We start from the raw sequence: 18,252 nt of genomic DNA on the forward strand, positions 1-18,252 counted from the left end.
CACGGTGAGTTAACGACGTCTCAATTACAATCCCAAGTTGTGTTGACCTTCAATTCTGTGTTCTCATCAGTAGTTTTACTCAGCAATATTAACAGTCTTGTAGAAAGAACCAGGACCTGTGCCAGAGAAGGGGGCAGCTTTCCATTCAAAACCTTTGTTATGCTGACCTTCTCTCTTCCAAGTTTTTTCCCCAAAGCCATTCAAATTAACCGTTCCACTGGCCCACCTCCTGTCCCCCAACCAAATGGGAGAACACAGTGGAAATAGAAACTCCTGAAAAATGTCATCGCTTTATTGATATTCTCCCCCTCATGGGTTAGATCTGTCAGAGCATTGTACACATGTGAATTATCATCGTTATTATTCTCTGTCTTTAACACAGCATTAAGTTCCTCTGGAGACTTAATAAATTTGACCCAATAATGATTGTGTTCCCTTCTTCTCCGACACCCCTGTCTTCCTAGGAATATTCCCTTTCCCAGAGCTTATTGCTACACCTGGTGAATTCTCCCACTATCTCCTCATCCTCACTACAATCCTCAAAATAATTTTTACTCACATTTGGTCCTTTTCCCTTATCATCCCAACCCAAGTAGCCAACTCACCATGGTAAACTCCAAAGAGGGCTGCAGCCCCTAGAAAAGCTCCCAGGAACTGGGCCCCCGCATAGAAAGGGAATTTGAACCATTTCATCCGTCCATAGAGACACATAGCAAAGGACACTGCTGGGTTAATGTGACCACCTGCATGGAATATCAAATGATGGAGCGTGAGTCATGAGAGGGAGGGTCAGAATAGAGATAGAAAAAATTGTCTAAAATCTAACTAGCTAAGTAGTAGAAACAACAAGTCAAACTTCAAACTCTTCTACTCTATTTCTCACAATGAATAATCTGTTAAATCTAGTGACAGTCTATAAAATAAAAGTGAGTAAATGTCACTTTTAGATCATCAGAAATCATCATGATGGAGGGGGAAAAAAGGCCAGTGTATATATTTGATTAAAACCAAAGTCCACCAACTTCCCCACTTCCATTATGAGGATAATAAAAGCAACCTTGAGATTGTAAGGAGAGGACACTTCCAAGTGAATTGTTCCTGAAAAACACACCTTTATATATAGTTCAGGAAACTGAAATTCAGTTTGTTTCCTGTAGCACATGAAAAGTTGTTCTTTACTCTACCTAAACATGTTTCCCTTATATTAAAAAATAATTGTTAGGACTTGTAACCTTGGCCTAGACAGAGATTTCTCCATGTCTTCTGTGCTCCTGTCTGGTCAAGACCTCAGGCATGGTTTTTGCTCTGTGGAGTATATCATTTACTTTCCCAGATGTCTTTGCATCTGTACAGTCAGTAACCAGCTCCATCCCTTTTTCATTGTTCTTATCACAAGAATCCTCATTTTTACTGTACAGAAAAATAGCAAGAATCATCTTTGAGCTTATGGCATTCATGTCCCTAATGAACACATATTTTCCCCTGGGGAACATAATCCATATTTAGAAGAGATTTTAATTTAGGGAATTTGTTAAGTATTCATTCAGAATGTAGGAGGAAAAAGAAAAAGAAAAAAAAATTAAGAACCTAGGAAGACGAGGAAGTGGGGAACTGTATGCCAAAAAGAGTCATTGGCAAGTGTTTGATTAGATTTGAACATGATCCATTATGCCTCTGGACATAGTTGAAAGTGGGAGAAGGTAACAAAATATGGAATAATTTCGTATATGTGGGAGATCTCACAACCAGAACTAAAGAGTATCCTGTAAAATTTAAATGAGGAACATATAAAAGGAAGTACAACTTTAAATAAGGAGTAGCAAACGCATTCTTTCAAGAGCCAGAAACATCAAATAAGTTGAAGAATAGTTTAGATAAATTCATTAGTGACTAATTCATAATGGGGCATTCACAGAAGCTAAGGTTATTTTGAGTTATATCCTTTGTCTCTTGAAGATGACATCTATGGTCCCTTCTGATGCCTAGATACTAAGATCTAGAGAAGGAAGGAACTTTTGAGATCATCTAACCCAACCTCTTCATTTTACAGATGAAGAAACTGAGATCTGGAGAGGATTATGATATACCCACGGTCATACAGGTAGTGAGTAGCAAAGCCATGATTCAAATCCAGTTCCTTGGACTCCAAATCCAGTTCTTTTTCCATTACCATACTGAAGCCGTGCAGTACAGTGGGAAAGTCTGTTGGATTTGAAGTCAGAGGACCTGGGTTCAAGTCCCAGTTCTTCTACTTACTGTCTCTGTAATCCTGGGTAAGTTATGTAACCCTTCTATATTTTAGCTCCGATCTGTAAAATGAAAGGAAGTGGATTCAAAGTTCACTTCCAATTCAAAATCTATGATTTTATGACTTTATGTATCTGTCCATTGATATCACTTTCAGAGACTGCCTTTTGAGTTATTTAGACCATGGGTCTGACCTAGTGTCACTTTTCTTTTGTTATATTATTGATCTCACACCTAGTACTCAGAAATGCTTTGAATTGGTAAATTGACTGCACAGTAGTTAACAGTTAAAGAAATGTCTCTAGTTACTTTGGGGAAGGGATACCACCCTAAAGGATTGTGAAGGGACAAGAAAACATTACACACATCCTGCTCTTCTACAAAACACTGATCAAAAGCAACCTGTTTTTCCCTGCCAAGGATTTAGAAATGGACTTCATGTCCTATTTATATATTTACTGGAATTACATTATCACCTTGTGTACTCAAGCACTTTAGAAGACCTCAGGAACAGAAAAACAGGTAATGGAAATATCCTTGTCTTCCTTTTCCTAGGAGTATTACCTCCCCACCCCAAGTTCATGTTATATCTCATGGCTTTTTCCTCCCATTTTTGGATATGTTTAGCAATCAAGAATAGAGGAAGGATTAGAGTGGGGTCAGAAAAAAATGTTGCTCATCTCCACTTGAGTTACTGCCACCTCTCCTTTCCCGGAAAGGAGCCAAGAGAACCACAGGGTCAAAGGACTTGGGCATCATGGCAGTGACCACCATTTCTTCCTAAGCCAAGACCAGAGGAAGAGAGGGAAGTTGCCACCCCAGGACAATGACTTCTCTTTTCCTGTACTAGATTAGCACTGGGAGGGAGAACCATCTTGGAGAGTTGGTAATTTACATTTGGACTACTAGAAGAAATCACAGGTGAATTCTTGAATAGTGTTATGATCTGTCTCCTTGGCACAATAGTTCAAATTCTAAGACTTTGTGTCCACTAAGAGCAGTAATTAAATCTATGTTATTCTCAAGCACAGGTTCTGAAACATTGTAAATACAATTGAACTTCATTTATAGTGAGGAAAGTGCCTTGGATGGAGCATAAGGGTGGCAGGAGGTAGAAGAGGGATTTAGAAAGGGAGGTAGAAACTCCTAAGACAAGAAGGCCCCCAACTTTTAATTCTTATTGTTCTCTTTTGCCCTGCTAAGCAGAAATGTAGAGAACAGCAGCTAACATTTACATACTGCTTTAAGGTTTGCAAAACAATCTGCGACTGTTATCTTATTTGACCCTCACAAACTTATCTACTCTAATAACTTCAATTATCACCTCTGTACAAGCTACTATTATTACCCTCAGGCTGATAGAAATTAAGGGACTTGTTCATTCATGGCTACATAGCTAGTAGGTGTCTATAAGTCAGGATTCAATCTCAGGTCATCCTGATTTCAAGTCCAACACTTAATCCAAGGCACCACTCAGCAGCCCTGGTTGCCCCTCACTACTGCTATTAATAAGGGCCAGGTGGCCAGAGGTCCAGAGTGGGCAAAGGGCATTAAGAATTCTTTTCAGTTCAAAAATCTCTCTCCAAAACATCCACTAATTGGAATTCATGTGGGTTAAAAAAAATGCATCTTTTAAAATGCAAATATCTTTGCCAGGGTTAATCCTTTTGGTCACCTTAACATCAAATTTCTTTAATTATATTGTCTAAAAACACATGAGAATTATAGAAAATAATTTTGCTAAAGATGGGATGGGGGTGGGGAATGGACATGAGAAAGATCTCATGGGGACAAGGAGGGAGAGACAGGTAATTTTGGAGCAGGAGCTACTTCCAAGGAGGTTAGGGAGTTTTGAAAAATCAAAAAGCAGAATGAGAGTACCAAAAGTCTGGTAGGGAAAGAAAAAAACCAGGCCATGAAAGATGGAGAAAGGAAGATAAGAAGGCACCAATTCTCCTTAGTTTGCAATTTTGCCTAGAATCCTGATGGCTACTGAAAATTATCCGTAAATCATTACCATCTTGCTGTACCTGATGCCTATGAATTGCGTTTGAAGCAAGGCAGTGTGAGTTAAAATACTGGTCACATTCTATAGAACATACTCCCTGAATTAATCAGTGTAACTCAAACCCAGAAAACTTACTGTGGACTCCTAGAATCACAGGATTAAAGAGCTCCAGAGACCTGAGATATTTAGTTCCAGGCCCAGTGAATTTCTTTACTAGCTTGCCCAGACCCAAGAGGCTCTCAGGGAGTTATAATCAATCCCATACAGGAAAAATCATTACTAGGCAAGACTGCACTAATGGGGATCCTCTACGACAAGTGAATCTTGCCTTACACAGGGGAGAGTTTACTCAGCACCAGCCACTAGTCACAGACAACAACACAGCTCAGAAACAGAGCCAAAGTTAGATGACCTATCCTGCATTGCTTTCTTTCCAAGGTAGGCCATGCTTTTTCGGAGTCCCAACAGAGAGGAAATAGGGCTTTCTTTCTTTAAAGATGTGAAGAGTGAGAACAGTTTAGAATACCAGGGAGCCTCTGATAGGTGCTGAAACAGCTCCATGTTTGCAGGGCTTTGGGTGTGTGGCCTGATTGGCTATGTATGCCAGTTTAGTTCAGGTTAGCAGTCAGGGACCCTGGAAGCATGTCAAGAATCTAGTCAGTCAACAAGCCTTTATTAAGTGCTTACTATGTGCCAGGCACTAAGTATAGCCCCAGGTGTCCTGGAGGGCCTCTGAATGACTACATCAAGTTCAAATTCACTCTGATGGGCTTTGAATTCAATTGAATTCAATATAACTCAACAATTATTTATTAAACAACTATTATGTGCAGTGTACTATGCTTGATGGTGAGGAAACAAAGATGAAGCAACATATAATCCCACTTCTCAAGGAGTATTCTATCTAATAGGGAGATATAATCATCTGAAATACAATAATTGATTGTCATACAATCTGTAATATAAAAGTTGCATAGAAATTCAAAGAGAATATATAAGAGTTTTGAAGAGGAAGAAATCACTTACAATTATTTGGGAAGGCTTCATGGAGGTGATAGCACCTGAGCTGAACCTTGGAAGAAAGGAATGGTTTTGGTGGAAATGTTGAGGCATGGTAGACAATGTAGTCAAAGTTATGGAGGCTGGAATGGACGGGATATCCAGTATAGCACAATAGGGAGTACTATCTGTTAAAGTTGGGAAAGGGCCTTGAATGACAGACAAAGGTATATGCATCTTATTCATTAAGCAGGAGGAGCTACTGAGGGTTTTTGAGCTTAGAGTATTATGATCATCCCCATACTTACTGCTTCCCCCTGATCCCGGCCCTTTGTGAGATGAGTGGGTTCTGTGGCAATGGTTAAAGTCTTCAGAGTTTGAGGGAGTAGGGGACAATACCCTTGCAGATAAAGATCAGGAAAGAAAGGAAACGAGTACTTATCAGATACCTACTATGTGCCAGGCACAGGGTTAAGTGCTGTACAATTATTATCTCATTTGACCCTCACAGCAAGTCTTTGAGATAGGTGCTATTATTCTCTCCATTTTACAGTTGAGGAAACTGAGGCATATAGAGATCAAGTGACTTGCCCAGGTTCACACAGCTAATTAAGCTTCTGAGGCTAGATTTGAACTCAGGTCTTTCTGACTTTAGGCCCAGCACTCGATCCACTGTGCTACATAACAGCCAGTAGGCTGATAAGTTTTATTCAGTGAAGTCAAGGTTGATAGCTAAGATTCCAATCATGAAGCTGAAGGTGATATTGGAAGTACTGTCACATCCAAGACCAGTCAAGTCTGATGGAGTTAGTAACAAGCATTGTCTGAGGCCAAGCTTCAGGAGTGTGGCTAACAGAGAATCAAGAACGGCAAAGATTTCCCTCAGTTTGCTGCACTCAACATTCTGCAAGCATATGTGTGCTTTTATTTTCAGCCAAGCAGATCCTGACCTCTAGCTCTCTAGCTTCCTCTGAATTCCTCTCAACCGGATAGCTCCCACCACTGTAACTCTCAGTGGTCCTGATGGCAACCGCTATCCCTAAATGGTGGCAGAGGTAAATTAGAAAGATTGCATTGGTATCAGTGTGAAGGATGGTTTGGTGAAGAGGAAGACCAGTGTGTAGAGTACTGCTGTAGTTTTTGCAAAAGGAAAAGAGGACCTGAATTAGGCCTAAAAGGTTTAAGCAGGAATGGACCTTAGATACAAGCTGTTCCAATCCCCTCATTTTATAAATAAGTAAATTGAGGCTCAAAGTGTTTAAGTGACTTACCCAAGGTCATACAACTAAAAAAATGACGAAGCCAGAAATCAAAAACCGGTCTCTTGATTCTAGGGCTAATGTTTCTCTCACTATACCCTGTAGAAGTAGAAAAGAAGGAACAGAGGGGAAGGGCATTGTAGGAGTATAATTCATAGGTCTTGTCGACCTCTTGGATATGAGGATGGAAAGGAGGGAAGGGTCAAAGATGTCTTCCAAATTTCAAGCTTGGTTGACTAGAAAAGTGATGTCACCATCAGTAGACATAGGAACGTTTAGGGGGAGGGAATATTTGGGAATGATGATGGTGATGATGATTTAGCTTTGGACAGGTTGAGTTTGCAGTGTGTCAGCACATAGTTATGCATTAGATATTAGTATCTAATATTCAGCTGATTCTCAACCAAGTAGTCAAGGCATAAATCTTGTAGTAGCTTATACAAAAGTGATAATTGAAGTTACTAGAGTAGATAAGGTTGCCAAGTGGAAGAATGTAGTGAAAAAAGAAGAGAAAATAGAGTCTTAAAGACTGCCCACATAGCGGTAGGAGGAGAAGGAAGAGAAGCCAAGAGATGTAAAGAGGTAAAGAGATGACCAAAGCCAGGTGGTGTCATGAGACGGAAAGGAGGAGAGAATGTCAAGTAAGCAGGTATTCCAACAGTGTCAAAACTTACTGAGAAATGAAGAAGAAAATTAGGACACAAAAAAGGATTTGAGGGTAAAGAGATGAACATTGGTGACCTTGGAAACATCAGACTTAGTAGACTGGTGAGGGGAAAAGCCATATTTCAAGAGGTTAAGAAGTGATGGAATGGTAGAGAAAATTGAGACAATCAGTGTAGTTTGGTAGTGAAGAAAGGAATAGAAAAATAGGAATATAGTTTAGAAGATAGGAGGATCAAAGAAAGTTTATGGATTGTTTTCTTTTTTTATGAAGAAACCTAAATATGAGTACCAGTTGAAAGGAAGGAGCCAACAGAAAGAAAAGGTTTGAAGGAAAAAAAAGGGAGTGGGAATGTTTAACAGAGCAAAGTTTCAGAGGGTAGGAGAGTGAATGGGCATTAAGGGCACAGATGGAGGGCTGGTCTTGGTGAGGAGGAAGGCCACATCGTCCTCTGAGGGAAGGAAAAGACAAAATTTTTACGTGTGCAGGATAGAAGCTGAGGGAGTTCACTTTGAATAGATGCCATCTTTTCTGTAAGGTAGGAAATGAGGTCATTTAATGAGAAAGTGGAGGGAAGGTAGAAGGAAGATTTGGGGATTTGAGTTAAAGAGGTTTGGAATGGTTACTAACTGATTTGATAAGAAGTCAATAAAAGATTAATAAAAGCAGGCCTGCACAGCCTGTGGCTCACAACCCTCTTGTGGCATGACAAAGGATTTTGGGCAGCTCGCTAAAAACATAGAAGAAAACATCCTCTACATTTTTTGCGGGCCTCCCAAAATCCTTTGGCATGCCTATGGGCTCATGGCTGCAGATTGTGCAGGCCTGAATAAGAGGATTATCCAATAGTAGTATAGACCCAGATGAAGTTAAGAAAGTCCAAATTTCAAATGCACCTAATTAGCAATGGACTTTGTCAAAAAAAAAAAACCTCACTGTCGCAAGGGAGGGAATAAAGAAGGTGGATGATGGGGGTTGTACAGATTTGAAGATTAGCAGGGCAGAAGTTCTGGAAAGAGAAGAGATCAAGAAATTCAACAATTCTCTGGCTACTTGAGCTCTTCCCTTTTCTATTAAGTTAGTCAGAACATTTAAAGTAAAAAACTCATAATTATCCTAATTATCTAATCATCTGGTTGTATTGGACCTCCCAGGATAGTTCTTAATGGAATCAACATCATTTTAGTTCAGATTTATTCTCTCTTCCAGGGAAGAAGGCTTGAACCAGATCTAGGCTTCAATGGTTTATTGCAGGGGAAGGCTCTGCCACTTGCATATGGTAAACTGGATTCGTGGAGTTATTTTTATGATTTCTTTTTTCGTGACAGAATTTTTTTTTTTTAATTTTGGTAGCTAGGTGGTACAGTGGATAGAACACTGGGCCTGGAATCTGGAAGACCTGAGTTCAAATCCAGCCTCAGATACTTACTAGCTGTATAACCCTGAACAAGTCACTTAGCCTCCATTTCCCTCAGTTTCCATTTCTGTAGAATGGGAATAATAAGAGCAGCTAGATAGTACAATGGGTAGTATACTGGACCATCAGTCAGGAAGACTCATCTTCCTGAGTTCAAATATGGCCCTAGATACTTACTAGCTGTGTGACCCTGGGCAAGTCACTTAACCCTGTTTGCCTCAGTCCCTCATTTGTTAAACTGGAGAAGAAAATGGCAAACTACTCCAATGTCTTTGCCAAGAAAACTCCCAATGGGCCACAAAGAGTTGGACACTACTGAAATGACTCAACAACAAAGGCACCTGCCTTCCAGGGCTGTTGTGAGGATCAAATGAGACAGTGATTGTAACGCACTTAGCACCGTGCTACATGAATGTTAGTCATTGTTATTACTATGCTAAAATATCCTCATTCTCAATGGTAGTCCATGGGGAGTGGAAGACAGCAATGATTGGAGAGGAGTAACACGAGGAAAATTACCAGAGATGCCTCCTGTCACATAAACAGCCATTGCAACAGCCGCAGAAAAGCCAATATTTATGGTCACAATTCCACCTGAAGCCCCTCGGCTAAGGACGGCTTGGGCTACAGAGCCACATCCAAGGACCTGGGGAGACAAAGAATGAAAAGCAGGTAAATGAATTGGTTGTGTCGGAATAAAAGGCAGAGGAAGTGTACACTAAATATATATTTATAGTGGCATCTATTGTAGCAGCAATGTACCCAAAACAAAGTACGATGCCAATTGATCGGGGGATAGATAAACAAGTTTTGATAAGGCAATGTAATGGACCATTACTGTGCTGTAAGAAATGAAGAACAGGAAAAACCTTGGGAAGACTTGCATGAATTGATACAAACTGAAGTAGACAGAACCAGCAAAATAGTCTACATGACAACTATAACAGTGTAAATGGAAAGGATAACATAAAACAAAGTAAAAACTGAACACAGTTGGCTGCAAAGAGGAGATATGAGAATGTACCTCTCTCCCTTCTTTGCAGAAGTGGGATACTCTGCATATGAGATATGGCATAGACTGTTGAAGATGGTTGATAGATTGCTTAGTTTTGGTAAACTGCTTTTTTATGCCTTTTTAAATTCTTTGCTAAAATAAATGACTAGGTAAGGGAATAGAGGGGAATATAGCAGAAAAGAAAGAGAAAGAAATGATAAATAGATGTGTAGAATGGTTTTACACATACACACATGCACACACGTATATTTGCATGTGTATACATATACACATATATGTGTGTCTAATGGTAGCTATCACTAGGGCAGGGGGCAGGGAGGGAAGAAAAAAGAAAAAAAAAGAAAGTTATATTAAACCTTTATTACATACTTAGAAGGAATAGCAAGTTATGCATAATAGATTTGTAGTTTCATGTACAGTTGTCTTTTTTTCTATTCTGCTATGTTGTGGAAATGCTTGTTTTATTTCTTAAGTTCAGAATAAAATAAATAAACTTCTAAAAAAAGAAAATGAAGATGATACAAAAACAAAAGATACAGATAATTTTTTTAAAGACTCAGGCACTGCCCTCTAGGTACTCCCCAAATTGCTGTTCAGTGGTTTCAGTTGTGTCTGATTGTGACCCCATTTGGGGTTTTCTTGGCCAAGATGCTGGAGTGGTTTGCCGTTTCTTTCTCCAGCTCATTTTACAGATGAGGAAACTGAAACAAACAGGGTTAAGTAACTTTCCCAGGGTCACACAGCTAGTGAGTGTTTGAGGCCAGATTTGAGCTCAAGAAGATCAATCTTCCTGACGCCAGGCCTGGCACTCTATCCACTGTGCTACCTAGCTGCCCATGCTCTCCAAATAAGTCAAATCAAGTCAAGAAGCATTTATTAAGCACTTACTGTATGCCAGACACTGTGCTAAGTGCTGGGAATAAGAAAGGCAGAAACTTCCTGCCCTTTCCTTCACACAGTCTAATGAGACAGACAACAGGCAAACAGCTATGCACGTATAAACCATATATAGGGCAAATTGGAGGTAATCCAGGGGTCAGTCCGACAGGACGACAACAACAACAACAACCACAAAGAGACACCAATACAATTGTATAAAGAAGGGCACAGAAAACTATTCAAGTGTATCTTTGACAGGTGGAGGCTGACAAGAGTTGCTGTTCAACAAATGGGATCAGGAAGAAATTGACTTGATGCCAGCAAAGGGATTTCGAGAGCTATTTAGATGATGGAGGAGAAGCAGTTAAGTGAGGAAGAATGAGGAGAGTCCACAAAGAAGGTTTGGCTTGAGAGACACTAATTAGAAGCCTTAGTATAATGGAATGAGTGTGAGTGGATCTGTCCTGGTAGGTTGGGGAGATGAGGAAGTATGGAGACAGCCTAGTTTAGGGATTTGAAATGAGGTGGAGCTCTGCCCCAAGACTTCCTCCACATTGACAAAGGCCCAAAATGTTTATTTTGGTAATGTGTGATTCACGTCTAACAGAGGGACTCCACCTAGAAGTCTCTTTCATTCTGAGCTGGAAAAATCTGCTAATTAGGGGCAGCTAGGTGGTGCAGTGGATAGAGCACTGGCCCTGGATTCAGGAGGACCTGAGTTCAAATCCAGCCTTGGACACTTAACACTTAATAGCTGTGTGACCCTGGGCCTAACCAAAAAAAAAAAATCTGCTGATTTAAGGGACCATAGGGAGTAGGACCATTCCCCCTACAAAACTGCTCATTTTCTTTTACTTTCTTTTTGTTTGTTTGTTTGACCAAATTTATGATTTTTCCAGTGTAGAACTCCCAGGGAGGACCTTTTTTTTTATACCACTGGAGACTTGTACCCTGTGGTTTTAGAGAGTTGCCCCCAGACACTGAGATGTTAAGTGACTTGTCCAAGGACACATGGCTAGCCTATATACGTGAAAGGATCCAAACCTGGATTCAAAGCAGGAGAGAGAATATTCAGTTAGGATTTAAGAAATTCGGTAGTAATGATTCTTCCATCCTGTTCCTTGGCGTGACCTCATCACATCCCTTAAATTGCACCAAGGGGAATTTAAGGAGACTTTGAATCCCTATATGTCCCAGGGTCCAATGGCCACTGTAACTACTCTTGTTTGTTTCACTCACTTTACCCTAAATTCTGTACTTTTTCTCTGTAGCTTTTCCTGTGTACATGCATTTTCTCCCCCGACACATCTATAAGCTCTGCACATAGCAGCTTAATAGATATCTGTTCAATGAAGGTCTAATGTAACGATCAGTGTGCAGTAACATCAAGTTGACGAGTGTTTTGGAGGGTAGAATCAAGATTCACGATGACCTAGGAAGATTAGAAAAATTAGAAACTTCCAAAACATTCACTAAAACAGAAATTTTAGAATATTTAACCACACAAATACAAAATTAAAGAGAATAGCTTAGACTCATAGAATGTAAGATCTGAAATGAGAAATTATGTAATTCCTCACTGTCACTGTAATGACTGCAGCAATCTAAACAAAATGAATCCCAAAATGAAGCCAATACTGAGTAATTGTCCTGACAAATCTTGGCCCCAGAGAAGAGTCCCTTACTCTTTTCAGTAGAGAAATAGAGTGCTATGTGTAAGCAATGTTATATGTACTAACAGAGTCACTGGGTCAGTTGGTTTTGCTTTACCGTTTTGTCTTTTGTTTGTTACCAGAGAGGCCTTAGTTTTAGGGGGAAGGGAGTCGGGGTGGAGAGTATCCAGAAATGACTACAAGAGAAAAACAAGAGACATCAACAAAACTTGGAAAAGTATCTGTAAAGGACTCGTACTCATAACTCATCCTCCATTTGTTTCAAGGACCAACCACAAATAAATAAGCTTAAACTGTAATGAGAGAGATGAGATCAAAAAAGAATTCTCCGACAGTGATGACTGCTAAACAGGTCAGTGAGGGATGTTGTCAAAGAGCTTTCTTTAAATATTTTAGAGTCATTATATTTGGAGCAGGAAGGAACCTGGGCTGTCTCCCTCATTTGATAGCCCAGAGAGACAGCCCAACTCAGACACTCACTAGCTGTATGACTCTGGGAAAGTCACTTAACTAACTTGCCCAAGGTCACAAAACAGATCTGGGAGTCAAATGCAAGTCCTCAGATTGCAAATAAATCTCATGCTATGTACCATGGTGCTTCTCTTTCTCTCTGAAGATCTTCAAACATTAGTACAGATTCCTATAGATGTGGGATGGTTTGGGGGCAGTACCTAATATCAGAGGAATGGACTGTGGAGGCCCTTCCAACCCTAAGACCTATTGACTTTTCAGACTACTAATTTTTAGAGAGAATTAGGAAGACTAGTTATGTCTGGAGCAGGCATACAGTTTAGCCATCATATTCACATGGCTAGCTTCAAATTTAGTCACTGATTTAACTGCCTACTCTCTAATGAACTGAAAATAAAATTGATTCCTATTTTCACTTTTCAGGTATCCCCCTAGGACCATTTCATCTCTTCTCAGTTTCTGGCGGATTTGTCCTTATTTTTCTAGGGCCCTTATCTATGGAAGTAACCCCAAACTAAAACCATGCTTGTGGTTAAATCTAGCTCAGTCCTCAGGAAATAAGGTCTAAACTCACTGGCAATTTGGCAGTGTTTCCCTGAAAGGGCAGACCGTAAAGAGATGATTAGTCAGAAGAACAGGGTCAAGAAGCACGTCTATATTATAATGAGAATCATAGAACTTGAAGGGTCCTCAGAAACCATCAGGTCCACCCCTTCATTTTACAGATGAGGAAACCTCAGACCCTAAGAAAGTTGAGTGATTTGTCTAAGGTCACATAGGTACTAAGTATCAGTTGTGATTTGAACACATGTCCCTTGACTCCAGATACAATCCCTGCCCAGGAAGAGATGATATTCCTTTAAACATAACACTGACTTGGACAAACCAGTAATGGGTCACTAAATAATGATAATACACAAAAGATCTATGATGTCATTAGCATAGAATTCCCATTGGGGGAGCATTTTCTGACTTTTATAGTTTCTAATGCACATGCACTAGAGAGCTTTAAATCACTTTATTAGTTGAACAATGTCTTTGCTCAGTCAAATTTCATTGTAATTAATGTTGCCCTCAGATATTCTAGATGCTAAAATGCCTTTTGTCCTTTACTAGGAAGGACAAGCCACATGGTGAGCAGCTGAGAAGAAACAAGAAGAGAGCTAAATTCTATCCTAATTAGACATCACCACTGTGCAGGGCAAAATATTGCAGGCAAGATTTTCCAAAACCCTACAAAATTTTAAATTTTTGATTGCACCCCTGAAAACGATTTTATTCTCCTAAAAGTTGAATCAGCCTATTTCTTTCCCTGTCTGATTCTCTCCCATTTCACCCACACGTGTGTCCATCCTATCAGGAAGGCAGACCTTGAACATGTTCATTGATGATGTTGTTTGCTAGGGGAACTGGTGATTTAGTCTGTGGTTGCCTTTCTTTGAGTGTTCAGAGCTCTATTTCCCCTCTCTTATCCTCAACTACAGGAGCTTAGGATTGGCTCTTAGAGGGATTGGAGTCAGAAGAGATCTGGATTTCAATCTCAGTTCCAACATTAATTGGCTATGGAGCCATTGACCAAGCCTCACTTTGCTCATCCATAAAATAGTAGTATCCACATTCCGAGGTTATTATGAGATCCAAAATGAAACAATTCATGAAAGAGGTTTTTTTTTACAAAGTTCAAAACACATATGATTGTCCATTGTTGTTGTGTTGTTTTGATGGCAAAACCTTGACCAGAACTCCTTATTACTAATTTTTCTTTAAGGGGCAGTTTGGTGGAGTGAAAAAAGTGTTGTATTGGAGTCAAAAGACATGAGTTCAAATCCCAGCTCTGCTAATGACTGACTGATTTCCTGTGTGACCCTGAATTTCCCTAGACCTCAGTTTCCTCATATGTCCTTTCAGCTCTAGGTCATGATATTCTACCTATTTGGAAATGTAAAAGGGGCTGCCTCTATGCTCCAATGGACATAGAGTGTAAGTTCCTGGGGGTCATGCTGTGCCCCATCTATCCACCTCCACCTTTGCATGGAATACCCTTTCCCTTCCTCTTTACCTCTTCAAGTTCCATAAAAGCCCAGTTTAAGGGCTTCTTCCTCCATCAAGCTTTCACTGACTATTCTGATCCTCATTGGTCCCTCACTTCTCTCAACTCCTCTTGCCCTTCATGCTATTATCTCATCCCTGCCAAGGTCTGACGAAAAGGAAGCGAGCCTAACAGAAGCAGGAGGTATTAAAGTTAAATAAAAGTGAAAAATTTCTTAACAGTGATTGTTTCAAACAGTTCAGACATTTTTGTGGCCAAGTCTTTGTGACCCTATTTGGGGTTTTCTTGGCAGACACTGGAGTGGTTTGGCATTTCCTTTTCCAGCTCATTTTATAGATGAGGAAACTGAGGCAGACAGGGTTAAGGGACTTGCCTGGGGTTACACAGCTAGTAAGTGTCTGACACTAGATTTGAACTCGATCCAAAACATTTTCCAATTATACAAATCTCAGTTTTTCCATATGTAAAATGATGAGGATTGAACTAAATGACTTCTAATTTGCCTCCTAGCCCTAATATTCCACCCTATTCCATGCTATCCCATCCCATTCAACTGCATCCCATCCCATCCCATTCCATCTCATCCCATACTATTCTATTCCTAAATTAATTTTACCTCCCTAACTATATTAATACTAGGGCAGCAAGATGGTGCAATGGATAGTGTGCTGGGCCTAGAGTCAGGAAGACTCATCTTCCTGAGTTCAAATATGGCCTCAGATGCTTACTAGCTATGTGACCCTGGGCAAGTCACTTAACCCTGTTTGTCTCAGTGTCCTCATCTGTAAGAGGAGCTGGAAAAGAAAATGGCAAACTATTCTGGTATCTGTGCCAAGAAAACCCAAATGGGGTCATGGAAGAGTCAGACATGACTGAGCAACAACAAAATGTACTTAACCGAGAGCTTTACAAAGAACTCCAAATGTGAACTATTATTATTGTTCTTGCCATTCCCCAGGCCTACAACAGTCCTCCCTCCTCTTCCCCCATATCCCATCCTTATCTGTTGAAATCCAATTCAATGCTCAACTCAAATGCTGCCTCTTTATGGAGCTTGTCTAAGTCCCCCTGTTAAGAAGTGTCTCCTCCTTCCTTTAAACCCTTTGTATTCCCTTTATGTGCTTGTCATGTTCTATTTTGTGCTGCTATGACTTGTCTTTTCACTCCACTTAAGCCATAGGAGAGGGGAAATAACTTACTGGTGGTTTACCCAGCATCACCCAATTTCCTGACCTTGAGGTTGAATAGGCTTGTGGGAAGAACTTCCAAGGAGGTTGCCACCACAAGCCTATGTTGTGTTGGAGTGCCTCCGTTATCCTTTTAAGATCCAGGGACTTAGGGAATGCTAAGCAAAGCATTCAGCCATCAGGTGGGTTCCTTTTCCCATCATGCTTTTGTATTCAGTGCCTCTGTGGTCAGGGCCAAAAGTGGGATTATACTCTGATTATGTGTGAACTCTTCAGGGCATTCTGATGGCTTAGTGTAAAGGAAAAAAAAATATGTCTGGATACAGGTTGTTCTAATGGTAACTGACGGGTGGGTGCATGCACTTTAAGATTTGCAAACACTTTACAAAAGGATTTTTTAACCTGGGGGTTTGTGAATTAAAAAAAAAAATTACCTGTATTTCAATATTTTTTTTGCATATTAAAACATTATTCTGAGATGTCTGTGGGCTTCACCAGACTGCCAAAGAGTTACTTGACACACAAAAAAGATTAAAAACTCCTGTTATAGGAGAAGCTGCTTTGTAAGAATCCCCTGCCAATGATATATTTGCAGTGGGTTGAATATAGTGTCAGCATTTCTCCTAAGTCTGATTTGTACAAAACTTGAATAAAACCTATAATTGGTTTTATTTTTCCTTTCAAAGAGATATCATTTTGGGGATGTGAACTATTTCAAGCTAAATTGCTGAGGAGGTTGATTGATGGGTGAGCAGAATGTCATTATTTTCCCATTTCTGATTCACAGCAGTGGGTAGAACTTCTCTATTTATCTTGAACTTTACCTGCCTTCAGATGTTTGTCCTCCATAACCAATTGAATTAACAAATCAACCCAAGAGGAAAAAGGTAGGTCCATCATGTCTCAGAAGACTTCTCCAAGGCTTCTCTAAGCCTGGAATGGTACCTCAGGTACTGGCAGCTCTCTTAAATTGACTGTGGGTAAGTCGTATAAAGGGAGTGTCAGAATGCTAGAAAAAAAAAAACTCTTTGGTTTGGCAAGAAAGCTTTTCAGTAAATGTCAATCAGCTTTTATATCCCTGCGCCACCTAGATGGCAAAGGCATTTGACAGCTGTGCTTCAGCTAGGTTGTAAACTCCTTACCACATCATGTACTTCTTTGGTCTTGCTTACAATGCCCAGCTAGTACAGTTCTGGGCACATAGTGAGTGAGTAACAAATATTTGGCATAATTGAAGACAGGATGATGTCCTCTATATTTTGTTAAGCATGGAGTTAGGAGAGACCTAAGTTAGAATCCCAGTTCCAATACATAACTGTGACCTTGAACCAGTTACTTAACTTCTCTGAGACTTAGTTTCTTTATCTGTCAAATGGGGATAATCCTGTCTTTATTACCTACCTCATGAGGAGGAGAGTGCTTTGTAAACAAAGTACTCTAGAAATTATTTTTATAAGCTATTATGGCCCTGAAATTCTGTGACCTTAGAGGCCATGTAGTCCAACCCATACCTGTAATGGAATTCTTTCTATAACATCTCAGACAAGAGGTTATCACTCTTCTTTTTAATACTGCTATAGAGGGAGAACCTCCTTCCTGAGATAGCCAGTTTCCCTTCTGGTTAGCTCTAACTGTTTTTCTTTCTATGGAATATAAATCTTCCTCTCACTACTTCTAATTCTGCCCTTTGGAACCGAAGAGAAATCTCATGCCCTTTCTACCTGAAGAGGCCCAGTTCAAGTGTCTTCTATTCTACTGCATGGTGATTTACCAGCCAATGCAAGTCTACAGGGAGCTTGCCTTCTTTGAACTAACAGCACTGGTGGTCTATAATACTCATTGTGCCATTAACCGTCTATTGCCTCCTGGTATCTTTTGGATTGTTTATCTTGTAGATGCAAAATACTTTGCAGATATTGATGCCTTGTCTTGCCTGGAACTTAGCAGCTCTTTAAGGGCATGGCTTATCCATCCACTACTTAGTACCACAGCTCTCTCACTATCGGTGCTTGATAGTGTTGGCTTGATATGATAAATGAGAGGTCGCTTCTTCACTTTATGAAGGAATGTGCCACAAAATTCTTTGAATTAAAAAAAAATCCTTTAGATTAATCCCTTGGTGCAAGGTCAGCAAACTACAGCTAGTGGGCCAGATGTAGCCTACGACATGTCTTTGTATAGCCTTTGAGCTAAGAATGTTACACATTTTTAAACAAAAATTTATTGTATTTAAAAATGTAAAAAAATTATCAGCTCAAGGGTAACACAAAAGCAGATTTGTGGACCAATACCTTCATGCATTTCAGGTGCCTCCCATCCAATCCAATCCAACCCAGCCTAATCTAATCCAATCCAATTCAATCCAATCAATATTTTTTGTTGT

At 40.0% G+C, this 18,252-nt stretch overlaps 1 protein-coding gene across 1 annotated transcript in view; it reads right to left on the reverse strand.

Moving 5' to 3' along the window:
* AQP9 (aquaporin 9) overlaps positions 1–18,252 on the reverse strand; it is a 60,207-nt gene that overhangs the window by 10,995 nt on the left and 30,960 nt on the right. The window contains 2 exon segments of the mRNA XM_020981790.2: positions 606–743; positions 9,114–9,240. Coding sequence (XP_020837449.1) covers positions 606–743; positions 9,114–9,240 — 265 coding nt within the window.

This window comes from Phascolarctos cinereus, unplaced genomic scaffold (genome assembly GCF_003287225.1).
Source record: "Phascolarctos cinereus isolate Bilbo 61053 unplaced genomic scaffold, phaCin_HiC Scaffold_3;HRSCAF=262, whole genome shotgun sequence".
Lineage (NCBI taxonomy): Eukaryota > Metazoa > Chordata > Mammalia > Diprotodontia > Phascolarctidae > Phascolarctos > Phascolarctos cinereus.